General features: G+C 36.5%; 1 protein-coding gene across 1 annotated transcript; it reads right to left on the bottom strand.

The window, feature by feature from the left end:
• Positions 1-2728: 2728 nt before the first annotated feature.
• Positions 2729-7083, bottom strand: LOC145766131 (left-right determination factor 2-like). The gene is made up of 4 exons (XM_082577791.1): positions 6753-7083; positions 4086-4389; positions 3682-3924; positions 2729-3062 (listed from the first exon to the last, which is right to left on the bottom strand). Exons 1-4 carry the CDS (start codon positions 7081-7083, stop codon positions 2729-2731), a joined length of 1212 nt encoding a protein of 403 aa, XP_082433917.1.
• Positions 7084-13540: the final 6457 nt, after the last annotated feature.

Genomic DNA, 13540 nt, shown 5'->3' with positions numbered 1-13540 from the left:
TTTTTTGATAAGGTTTTACAACGTTTTAATTCAGTATCGTCACCGAATACTGACGTCATAAATGTCCAGAACTCTATATCCATACTTTTTCTAGGAAAGGAATCACTCGTAGGCTATACGCTAAAAAAAAATATCTAAACTCTTTAAGTGTAAAATTGATATCGACATTGTTCCTCTGTACAAAACTTTTAAAATAAGTAGATATTTTTCGCTGAAATCTCCCTTCCTTAGTCTCTTCGTTCCAACATTGTCTACAAATTCACTTGCTCGTGTGACACGAACACGACATGCATAAGCATGTCCACAAGACACCTGGTTACAAGAGCAACGGAACACCTAAATTTAACAGACATCAACAAACACAGTGCAATTAAAGACCACATTTATGACTGCAGTATTTTGTTCCAACATCAACTTTACATTAGATTCATTCAAAATAATTCGCAACTGCTGTCAATCAGAGGTTGAAACTAAAATTCATGAGGCATTCCAAATAAAACAGCACAAACCCAGGCTCAACAAACAATTATTCGCTGGAGGAGCATCTTTTTTGTTAAATTTGTATTAGATTACGTTTGTTTTATGTTGCTTAGTGGTTTTTCCTTGATTGCCTTTATGTTGTTTCGCTCACTATCTTGTCTCATGAACACACTCCCGCATAGTTTATGACAGATTGTTACCACCTTTTGTGTTTGTTCGTCAGTAGTTGCTTGTACGCAGGTCAGTGCAGTTTTATTTAATTTCAGTCATTTATTATTAACACTTCACGAATATTTGTTTTTGTTTAGATGAATTATAAGGTATTTTCCTGACGAGGGCAGAAAGTTTTGCCGAAAACGTTTGAAGTTATGTAGCTATTTTTATTTTATATATTATTTTTTGAATTATGCAATTCAATCTTATAAAGCTGTTATCGATTATCTGTCTATGGTTTTCAAAAAGTATCTCTCTACCAAAGCTATACTAAATGAAAAATCGTAAGATAAATTTGACTTTGCACTATAACTGTAACGACACTATAACTGCATAGTACAAAGTCAAATTTATCTTACGATTTTTCATTTTGTTGATATTGCAGATTTAATTCCTGATGAGGACACACGTACGTGTCGAAAACGTTTGAGTTTATTTTAATTATGTTATATTTTTTTGTGGGCAAAAAAGTATGTTAAACCCGCTAAGGTTACTCTGTTTTATTTCTCTATGGTAATAAGCTTTGGGCTATTATTTCTTCCGGATTTCTTCAAAGTGGCATTTCTGTTTAAAATTTGAAAAAAAATGGTATGGCTCCTCTTCTCAACACACACTTTTATTGGCAGGTACGCTAACGCAGCCTACATTATAAATTCCTATTTTGTGGTAACGTACCGGTAGTTCAGTTTATTTTAACTCTCATTTCCCTTTGCTCTTTATTTTTCATTCCCATTTCCCATTCCTCAGTTAAACAAATAATTCGCACAACAAGAATGGCAAAAAAATGCCAAAAGGTCACCAGAGTCAGCTGCCACCTAAACATATAAATTAAACACCAAAATTTGGGCACATAACATAATAATACCGGTATTTAACATAATACTTGATAGTGATACATCAAAAACAAAGCAACATAAAACAAAGACTATAGTAACAGCAGACAGTGCACACCGTTTTGGTCTCCTCAGTGTAGTAGGTACACTGGTATGGACATGGAGATATATAGCTCCATGTGACATTTTCCTAAGCTCCAAAAATGATACTACTGCCTGATGCCTTGCCAAAGTGCTTAAACTGCAAGCAATGTTTTGCGCAATGAATAGCAAGGTACCTCCAGCTTTCTTAGTGCAGTAGGTATACTGGTATGGCCATGGAGATATATAGCTCCATGTGACATTTTCCCATTTGTGGATTCTAAACTCCAAAAATGGTAGGCCTACTACTGCGTACCTTGCCAAAGTGTTCAAACTGCAAGCAGTGAGCTATGCGAATTGCATAGCAAGGTGCCTCCAGTAAAGTGCTTAATCGGCGTAGCCTAAGCTAAGAGCGTCCATAACTGCAGACACTGCACACCGTTTCAGTACGTGCAAGAAGATAAACAAACGGTAGGCTATGAAAATTTCACTTTTGGCAGTTTGAGATTTAAAAGACAATATACAGTAGGCTAAGTTACTATAGAATCGGCAATATTCCAAAGTGGCCCCTACAAACCTAAATCCATCACTGTCTGTACCTAAACCTATCGCTGCACTCAAGTTCACCTTCAAAACCTTTATTGTTTTAAAGGTGCCTTTTTTAGAGTGGCCGAATATTTACTTGGTCCTACCGGGCCTAACATTTTATTTCAACTGCCCTGCAAACTTCTGTTAGCCTACTCCATGTGTCACAAGATAAATTTTAGCTATTAAAATAGCAAATAATGAACGAGAATGTTTTCCTCACAACTATTTATTTTTATAATTTTTTTTTCACTGCTTTTCCGTACTTCCTTATTTTTGTTAGGTAAGCCTAAGCTACTTAACAATTTATTTATTTTTAAGATTATGCTTTTAAATTTGTCCAGCTTTCTGTAAGATATTGATGAGAAACTTTCCATTTGAACAAACACGACCTTTGATTAAAATGGTTTATAAGTTTTCAATTCTGTTTATTGTGAACAAATACAGACATACAAAAAATAAACGACAGAGTAAAAACAAGAATTTTTGACAAAAGTAATGGAACAATCAAACAACTTGAAGTTGTTATCGTTTCGCTAACCAACAAACAAACTGTCCAGTGAGCAACCACATTTCTCTACAACCATATTAGGAAATTCAGAAATTTCTACTTCGGTAATGTCTCCTCGTTTCACCAAATACATAACTGGCAGTGGAGAACTCTCAGCAACAGAACAAGACCGGGGTGCACCAGGAGAGCTTTTGCGTTTACTCGGCATGCACTTTCCCGAACATTTATAGGCTTCGTATCCAGCAGGTTCTACAATCCAATATTGTGTCCAGGCCATTTCTCTAAAATTAACGTAATGCTTCTCTCTACAGCATCTGTTTTTGTGCTTTCTTTTAGGATTGGATTGGCAGTTGTTAGTGCTGTAAAAAAAATATTATATTGCATTTAATTGCTTAGTACAAGCTAAATTCATTTAGCATTAAATAATCTAATTTAAATGTAAGCTTACAATAAAAGCTAAACCACCTTTCTTGCATTTTATTTGAGTGTTATTTAGGCTAAGTAATTTCTAAATTAATTTTTACAGCATAGGCTAGCGTACCCTGCCAAAATTCGAGATAGGCAATTTACGACACAAAGATAATATTCATTATGACTGTAAGTGAAAAATGTTACTGAAGCCTAATTGCTGTTAATTTATTACAAGAATTATTGTATCATTCAAAATACTTTGTCGTTAACTTAAACTTTTACAGTTTCATTTTTACTTTATAGCCTAATACGTAATTTGATCTTATGTTTACTTTGCTTTGGATAAGATAAACCAAGGCAGTCAGCACACTACTACAAACTTTAAACTACATCACACTTCAGCATTATGCCACTACTATTTCCGAAACGTAGTTGGCATTATATGTTAGGTTACCAGCTTACATCGTCTTGTTAATAACAAAATACAGTAAAATGCAAAGTAACAAATGCACAGTACAATAATAAAACCAAGATAGAAGCGAGCTCCAATCAGTCGATTTATCTTACCCAGTTTTTTCCTCTTCTTCGGTGAAAACAACGAGTTCTGGTCGTCTTGGAGAGGTTGAAGCCACTTGTTGCCCAGTGAATCGAACCATTCTTGCTACTTCTGCTGCTGCTTTGCCAGGCCTCGAACCTTCGATACGAAGTTCTAACGTTATGAACATAAACTTGACCGGATGCTCTTGCCATTGTTTGACTGCCTTTGTGATGTCGAATGATTGCCATCCGGACCCGTTTACCATAATCATCCTGAAACAAACCAACGCGATTTTTAAAAGATAGTTTTAAAATGTTTTTGCTGTCCGTTAGGCTACTAAACGATTTTGTAAAATTGAAAGTTAATTATTTAATGTTCTGTCAATCGAAACTGTTCTGTCAAAAAAAGAGAAAGTTTGTTGACGCTGTTTTACCTCGAATCTATAAGCTGGCTTTTTTCCAAACCACCCACATGCGTTAAGGTGTGGTACACAGATACTCGCGCATGACGCACAGCAGAGGGACGCCATCCATCCCTGCGACCATCGTATCTACGATTTAGAGAAGACAAAGAATGCAGCCGGTTGAAAGTGGACAAACGCCGATTGAAGTTTGGAAGCTTCTTGAATAATCGCAGCTGAGCCATGGTAATTTTGCTCCTTTTTGGAATTCTACCTTCCATGTCAAACTGAAGTTTTTCTCGAAAAGTGCCAGAATACACAACATCTCCCGATATGCCTGTAATATAAATAAATGCAAACTATTCAATTTAGTCTGTACAATACAATAGTTTTCAGTTTTTCTTTGGAGTGAATAAAAACTTTTACCTTTTACTTCTCATAGCCTACGTGTATGCTACAACGTTGAACCTAAGTAAAGGAAGTTAACCATTGCCAAAAATCAGAAAAACAAAATCAATTTTAAAGTTCAGAAATTGTTTCTAAATTAAGACATATTATCACACTGATGATGACAATGGAAGCTACTTTAAACAAAAAATATTTTAACAAGCTTCCTATTTCAGTAGACGAGAATATAGTCGCTTTATAGTTAAATATTTTTCATCCCTTTTGTGTCCATTAGGTTTAAAGTTACTCAAAAAGTGTTCTGCTGTAGATCAAATTGTTTGTATAAAAACTTGTGTCACTACAAATACAAGTGAGCAACATAATGCAATGCAAAAATACTTAATTGATAATTAAATGTTCATCACTTCGCATTGTTTCATTAGAGCACTAACTGCTAATGGATGACAAATGGACAAAAGATGTAGAACGAAAGCACATCCAACGACAAGCGAATTAAAATTTGTCCGCTCGGGTCAAGCATTATTCTTCTAGCGACGACGTTTGCTCAGCCAGTTGCGACCGGTTTGCACGCAATACACAAAACTGGCCAGACAAAGACGGCATTTCGAACTGACAGTAAAACTAATTGATGGGACGCGCTGAAATTTTTGGCTGAACGGATTACACTTGTGATATGACGACTGTCTGGAAGATAGACTATAAATTAATCAGAACTTTGAACGCAGTCTTTGTACTATTGCGCTAATTCAGACCTGTAAACACAAGATCTTTTCCTAATTGTTGGTTTGATGTGCAGTCTTTTCAAAATGTATAAAGTCACAATTACAATACAACTTCATACTCTGCCGGTCTGCCCTATGTCCACCCAAAACTGTCCAAAATTATTAATAACAAATTGTAACCTACAACCCTTCCAACATCAGCATAGCAACGGTATGAGACGTTCAAGTCTCAATTTGTTAACGTATTTTTGCATAGCCTTAGGTCCTACACCATGCTTCTTCTTGAGGAAATTAGCTTTCATTTAGAAAACACTTTCAATTTTATTAAAAGAGATACCGTAGCCTAGTTTATATCTATTCCGCCTTGATAGCTTAGTTGGTTTGCGCGTGACTTTGTGAAGGAAGAAGCTTCAACATCAAGCGGCGCTGGTTCAACTTTCGGGGTGTGTGCTTGAGCAACGCACGTTGAGGACTGCTTTTCATTCAGCGGCGTCTAATGGATGGAATAATTCCTCGGCAACAACACTTTAACAATCGCAAACTTCACTCAGTCAATCTGGGTCTGCCTCAGTAGTTCAAAGTCTTTACAAGTATGCGAAACTGCTATGATTAAGCTCTCAAAGAAGCTTTCCCAGTCCGAGAATAAAGATTGAATCAATCAATCAAATGTAGGTTAGTTCTTTCAGCTATTTAAGAAAGCGGCCTTTGTCCTGACAGACTTTACAACGTAAACCCATCATCTTAAAATTCATCAAAACTTCACTTTCCGCCGTAAAAGCATATTTAAATATATTGGTTGAAGGTTGATGGTTACTTGTTTTGCAATATATCAAGTGAAAGCTAGTGTTGTCACATTTTCAAATATTCTGAAAATAATTTTGAAATCAAGATTGAATCAAAAATAACTGCGTCTATGATTTTAAACAAGCGAAATTCTTTGAACAACAAAAACGATGTTGATGATGACGATGATAATAAATTTTGAAACGAAATGTTTTAAATTTATATTTATGATTGCTAATTTTTGTTGCACTTTTATAAATTAATTTCCACTCCTTATTCAGGAAAACGGTCCCGAAGCTTTTGCTGGTCGTAAGCTTATGGTTGTATGAAACAACTAAGCCTAGTTAGCTTTGCAATATAATGAAGTATCGGCGATAATTATTTAAGAAAAATGGAATTTATTAGAATCTTAAAGGAATTTATTAGAATCCTAATTAAACGAAAAAGTATTCTTTGAAATATGTTTTAAAAAGTTAACAAAAAGAAAACAGAAATTGTGAATGTTTATTTTGCGAAACATTAAAGTTGTACAAACGTAACCTTACTGACCTGTCGGCAAGACATTGTTTTCAAATTAACGATGGACTGGTCCCAATATCATACTCATACAGACCCATCATTCTAACTTAGGAAAATTGAAAAAAAGAGAGTTTTCAATTCTTAATGAGAAAAGTTTATATTGAAAAATAAAACGCCATTATCATTAATTCACACAATTTTGTAAGTTTTAATCATGGCTACCTAGAGATATTGGAAGGTGGCCTTGGTTTTAATTAATTTTGCTTACTTGGATTTTGGTGAACAGCTTTAAACAATCCGGCAAGTGAAGGTTCTTCTGATCTTTTTCGTCGTCGTAGAATATTCTTTAATCCAGTTCCGAAACTGTGTTTCCTGACAAGGCTCTCATATCGCTTCTTCAAGTGAGCTGGTACTTCAAAGTTCAAATATTCTTTTTTAGTAAAACTTGGTAGTTGATCAATTTTTAAGTGGTTTAAAACATTTTGAAACACTTCATAATTTTCAGAAATTGGTGACTTTGAGGTTTTTGTTACTATCTCAGCCCTGATGAACTTCATCAAAAATACAAACCCAAATATTGAGAAGGTATTTTTCTTCATTTTTTCTAGTTAGAAGAGAAGTTTTGCTGTTCACTTTCCAAGTGCGAGATATAGCTTTGTGTTCTGTCTTTTATAGCCGATACTTCGTACGCAGCAACAGAAAAAATCGCTATTCAAATAAAGCTATTGAATGAGATTATGTCTGGAAATTTGTAAACACAAACATTTTTAAATTTGTCTGACGTCTCGTTCTAAAGAATATTCTATTATTTGCAATAAATTAACGTTTGACAAGTGTCTTGAACTAATTTGCAATCACTGGATTTTGTCTGGCGTTTAGTCTATGAATTTACTTTTACTGTCGGTACGAGAAAACACAATGAATTCCCACAGAAAAAAACTAAAAAGCTAAATGTGATTTCAGCGGGAGGTTCTGAAGCTTGCATTCTTATTTATTTGTAGTCTGGGTTTTACAAACATCTCATTCTAAATCAAAGTTTGTGACATATTGTTCCAGTCCGATCGATTACGATAACCTACTTTGCTATTTTGCTGCAACGGTCTTTTTTTAAGGAACGAACTTCTCACGTTCAAGTCGAAAGATGTTTCTAGATGAATTTAGCAAACTCTTAATAGGAAATTCAACCAATAGGAAGAAGTTTTTTGTCGTAACCAGAATTGCGCCAGATTCAGATGATTGGTTTGCTTTTGAAGGCATTTACACTCAACGAACAACGTTTGATCAATCAAAGATGCATAGAAAAAAATGACGCCATTTTCAAAATCTATAAGTTAAGTTTATTTTAGGTTGATATTAGCTAGCTGCGCAGCCTACACTTAACTTACTTCATTATAAATTAGGCTAACTAAGCCCCATTTACTTCGTAGCACGCAGCATCACTGCAACCTTACAGCTGAACTGACTCGGTTCATGGAAAGCTATTTATTTAAAACACTTCTGTGATTTGTGTTTTTGCTTCTTTGAGATTTGCCATGTAACGAGATAGTCCAAGATAAGAAAGTTCCGAAACCAGACAAAAGTCTTTATTGCAAATAACTAACATTTATCAATGAGCTAATAGAAAATGTTGTTGGCAAACACGTCATTCTAAACTGACAAACCAAGCAACCGGGAATAGTTTTGATGTCACTAACTGTCAAAGACTTAATTTCTTTCAATTCAAGGCTTCTTAATCAGGGCCGTGCTAAACGCCCCACGTACCCCGGCCCGGGGGAGCCCACCGGCTGATTATATGCCCACTCATTTTAGTTTGTTAAATGTTTTTAGACCAGGGGTGTCAAACTCAAATGCACCCCGGGCCAAAATTAAAAAATCTGTACAAGTCGAGGGCCAGACTAGTTCATTATTTATTGCAAAATATATTTCAAGGAACTTCCGACTTTGCAACAATAGGTGGTTTTGCTAGCGATTTTGAGCATATGGGTTGCGCATTTACCGAAACATGATTAAAGTTTAAAAAAAGTAAATTCAGGTCAAGTCATATCTAAAGTCAAAATAGGGCTATTAAATAAAGAAAAATATCAGTTGTATTTCTTGCTTATGGCTTTCAGTACAGCCTATTTAGAGCAGCGAAGGAAAACAATATTCAAACTAAAACCGAAAAACACAAACATGCCTCTAAAAAGCAAGGAAAAACCTACACGAAAGTTTACTTTGCGCATTTGTAACGCATACTACTTTAACCCCGATATTTGGCTTCTCATTTTGGATGCAAGTTTATCAATGTTAATTTGAGGTTAAGCTCTCAGCTGAAGAAATCCTCATGATTGAAGACAGGTGTTCATCAGTAAGGCGTCTCCTGTGTGAAGTTTTGTTTATTTTCTTAACAAATTGCCAGATTTCTTGATTTTGGTAATAAATTTGTCAATAAGGTCTACCCAGAACGCAGTAGCGTAGCCAAAAATTTTCAAAGGGGGGGAGTTTTGACCACCCAGCGGCAGGGGGTCTGGGGGCCTCCTCCAGAAAAATTTGAAAAATTACTTTGAATTTGGTGCATTCTGAGAGCATTTTCAACAAAAATGTGGGTATAAATATTCCTGTAAAATGGTTGCTGTCCGGTAGCATGGCAAAAGGATAAGATCATGTATTCTTGGGCATTTTTCGGAAATAAAGCTAAGTTTCTATGTTTTCTTGTTGCTAATTCCAGGCTGAGTTATTTGAATGTTTGGTATTGGCAAAACTCGCTCTTTTAATGCAGTTTCGTTTAAAATTAGGCAAACTTTGTTTTAGAGACATAGAGACTGAAAGCATCATTCTCAATATCATGACGTCACATGCGTGCCAAAGGGGGTTTGAGTTACAGTTACATAGACAAATTTCATTATTAATCGAGATATGCTATGAAGTTAAATGTGCAGTGAAAATAAATGCAATCGTTTAAGCAAAGATCAGGACATCTCAAATAGAAGTTTACTGCTGAAAGACTACACCACAATGCTGGGATATAGCCTATAAACTTTCAAGAAATAAATTATTGAAATCTTTCTGTGGTCGTGAATGAAATTTTTTGAAATGGCAAGTTAACTTAAATTTTAAACCAAATCTTCTACTCCAATCCAATTTTTATTTGATAAATTTGGTTAAATACCAAAGGAGCATCTTGATAAAAAAAAAATTATGTTTCTAAAAATGCCAAAAAAGTGACCAAAACAAGATTATATTTGTCAAAATGTTCTGGAAAGCAAGCCTCCAATACCTCCTTCAATGTTTTCAACTTTTTTCTATATCCGCAAGTGCATTGTCGGGATAACCTATTAGGCCTACCGGTAACTATTGTTTTCTAGAAAATCTTAAGAGTTGTTTAGCCTACTCTTTCCTAAAATGATGAATGTAAATTTTTCCCCACCTTGAAAGAGTTTACGGCATTAAATGCTTTTCTGGCTTATTTTTAAGCGCCATCACTAAACATAAAGGGCCCTCTAGAGGTTTTCAGAGGAAAGGGGGCGAGATGGTGCTCACACGGCCCTGCATATATAAAAGAAGCCTAGTCTATATGCAGTGTTGTACGTTGACGCTAAGGTTAGCGCCGTCAGTTCATTTTTAAGTTGACGGAAGTGATAGCGCCGTCAACTATTTTGCCGATTTTAAGCGTCAAGCGCTATATGCGTCATTTTTTGTTTTCATGGAAAGTCTCGTTTCACAGTGAGAGTTTCACAATGTATTCTGGCCAGCGCGACTCATCCGAATTACCCGCTTTCGCGTTGGTTGGAATGGTTACCTGGAACACAAGCGGAAGAAGTTCGCCAAATGGTGATCACTCATATCGTGAGCAGTAGCTATGCGAGAACGAGGGAGCGGAGAGAGAAAGCGAAAAATCAATGAATGTCATCGCGGAGGTTGAAGAAACTTTATTTCAAGAGCTCTATGCCCCTGAAAAGAGCGATGTTGGTGCAGTGGACCTCGTTAAAATTAGATTTGCTGCAGTGCCACACCATCACAGCACGCTTGGAACAGTGATAGGCTACCTTTCCGAGTAAACGTTTTTTAGACTTGTGTTTGAAATACAACACACCAATACCATTCAGCGCTGCTGTGGAACGCATGTTTTCACTTGGAAAGGACATTATGCGTCCTAAATGCAGCAGATTGTCAGACAAAAGTATTGAGATGCTTGTGTTTCTACAAAGAAATAAATAATAAACTAAAGCAGCTAATTAGGCCTACAATACAGTCCCAAAACATACAACCTGCTATTTATTTATAGCTATTGTTAGCCTACACTTGGTTGAAATACTTCCGTTTTGTGAGACCCTGACTAAAATAGCGCTGACGCTGACGCCGTCAATTTCTGAGCTGACGCAGTACTTTACGCCGTAAAGTTTTTAGACAATTCGCGCTGACTCCGCCAATTTATTTCATTGACGCGTACAACACTGCCTTTATGTTTCGGTTGTTATGGTGTATTTACATTGATTTGGTCTTTATAGTGATAGCAATTTTTCTCAATTTTTTTAATTGGCCTTCATATTTTTGAATTTTGAACCATGGACAAATAAAATCTAACAACCACACGTCATTTAACATGATATAATAACATAAAAATAAACTAAAAATTACAAACGTTTTACGCCATACTGATGTTGGCCCTCATAAAGTAACCAACTGACTGATGTTCTACATAAGGGAACGTTCAAATATTACGTAACGCCTTCGAGGGGGAGGGGGGGTTTATGCAAAGCGTTACGTTAGCGTCACATCGGGGGGGAGGGGGTTCAAGCAAAACGTTAGGCTACGTAACGCTTTCGAGTACGGAATGATAGTTTTTTGTGCTGAATTTGTAGTGAAAAAGCGTTACATGGGGGAGGGGGGGATTGAAAAAAGCGTTACGTTGGCGTTAGGGTAAGAGGGGGTGAATTGGCCATTTTTTTGCAGCATGCTACCTTATGTACGCTATGTCATTCCAAATGACTTCATGCAGAGTTTTTCAGTAGTATGCACAAGAGGCCTCATCTTAAAAACGTTGGTTTATGATCTCGCACATTTTTTGATGAAAAATTTCCGTTATAAAGTTTGATAGTCGTCGTGTTAAAGCAAATTTTTTTGGGGGTGAATTGGCCATCTTCCTGTTTTAATACTAAAAAAAACTTGCAACTGTACAAAAAAACGAATAATTTTGTGTACTAACAAAGCAACATATGTTCAATGCAAATGAAGCAAATAAATGGTAAAACAAGGCCTGAAAAGGTCTTTCTAAGCAAGTTACAATTTTCATCAAAGTCTAATCCAATTATTCACAGTTATAACAACGATCGACTCCAAAACAGCTCTCACATGACCAGGAACTGCAATCAGGACACTGTAACCAATCTTCACCTTTATCCGATGTGTAATAGTCGGTCCCACACGTGCAGCAAGCCCACTGCTTTGGTTTGTCAGCACCTTTTTTAGATCTTTTTGGAGTTGCTAGAGATGCTGCTAGCTTTGTTTTCTTTGCATCTCTAGATGTTGATGGCACTGATTGTGTGGATGATCTAGGAGATTTAAAACTCAATCGCACTTTTAGATTTTGCTTTTTAGCATGAAGAAGTTTGACTGCAGATGCTTGGTGAGGCTTAATGTGCGTCAGATTAATAGATTTCCTAGGACTTTTGAACACACTACGAATAGATGATGGTGTTGTACTGCATGATGGCGATGACGAATTATCTTTGCTTGATCCAGCTGGTGATGATGAATTAACTCGTTTTGATCCAGCAGCTGCTGGTGATGTATCTTGCGCTGAAAAAAACACGTGAGATTTTGAATATTCCTCATCTGGGACAGCATCTTTATTCAGTGGATACAATCCACAGTAGGCAAAAGAGTCGACAATAAGACCTCTTTTAATCACCATGTCTTTCCACACAAAAAAGAACAACTGGACAAAATCGGTCCTTGCAAGAGCTGAGCTGTTGCTGGTCCTCAGAAATTCTGCCACCGCTTTTGCCCAAAGATTCTTCAACGTTTTGTTGAAGTGAGTATCCAGCGGTTGCAATCGATGGGAAGTATGTGGAGGCAAGCAAACCATGTCTATACCATTATCCATACAGTATTCGATAGCCTCCATTGAGAAATGAGAGCTGTGCCCATCCAAAAGAAGAATGCATTTCTTTCCTGGAATCTTAATTCGTTTACTTTGGAAATGAACTAAGAAATTCAGGAACACATCGGAATCTATGTAACCTGATTTCGTTGAAGTACAAGAAATGCCTTGATCTTTCAAAAGATCTCGGACTTCCTCTGATGGTGCTTTTCCCTTAAAAATTAAGAATGGAGGCAAGCATTCTCCCGAGGCACTAACTGCTGGAATGACTGTTGTTAAACTCCCCCGTTCTCCCACTTGGATGGAATGCACAGCTCGTGATCCTTTCGTAGCAATGACTCGATTAGAATTGCTTGGAACAGAAGATAAACCTGTTTCATCAATGTTATAAATTACCTGAGGGTATTCTTTAATGCTGTTGCTGGTGTAAATGTCATCCAGGTCACTGTAAAATTCTGTCACTCTCTTTTTGTTGAAAGCATGTGCACGTGAAATGCTTAAACCTTCTGGTCTGCGAATTGAAAGAAATGGGTGCCTTTTTTTGAATGAGAACCACCAATCTCTAGAGCACATTTTGTTAGTTTGCCAGTTGTTTGGCACTTTTCCCGGTAGTAATCCGCGTCGATTCAGTTTGCAAGCATATTCATAAGACAACTGCAGAAACCTTTCAATACTTAAAGGGAAGCCTCGATTTTCCATGTACTGCAACCGTAGTGCCATCTCGTCTTCTTGCATAGCTGAGAAAATAGTTGCTCCACCAGGAGGTCGTGATGTTCCAGGATTTCGGAGATGATTGGATAGCGTTTTTCTTGGAATTCCATACACCCTTGATGCAGAACTTGGAGTTTGATCTCCACATTGAATGGCCAAAATAGCAGCTTCAAGAGCACTTGAATCGTAGTTACCATACTTGTTTTTCGATTTGTAGGTGCGCGGCATGTCTAAAATTACAGAAATATGCAATTTATGTGTTA

Source organism: Aplidium turbinatum, chromosome 1 (genome assembly GCF_918807975.1).
Source record: "Aplidium turbinatum chromosome 1, kaAplTurb1.1, whole genome shotgun sequence".
Lineage (NCBI taxonomy): Eukaryota > Metazoa > Chordata > Ascidiacea > Aplousobranchia > Polyclinidae > Aplidium > Aplidium turbinatum.
Note: the sequence above shows the minus strand (reverse complement) of the source record. Positions and strands in the feature narration are given on the sequence as shown.

Excerpts from the sequence above, each read along its gene's own strand:
- LOC145766131 (XM_082577791.1), bottom strand. The coding sequence starts at position 7,083 with ATGAAGAAAAATACCTTCTCAATATTTGGGTTTGTATTTTTGATGAAG. Across the intron at positions 4,390-6,752 it reads AGCTGTTCACCAAAATCCAA|GCATATCGGGAGATGTTGTG; the intron begins GTAAGCAAAATT and ends TTTATATTACAG. Across the intron at positions 3,063-3,681 it reads GAAGAAGAGGAAAAAACTGG|CACTAACAACTGCCAATCCA; the intron begins GTAAGATAAATC and ends TTTTTTTTACAG.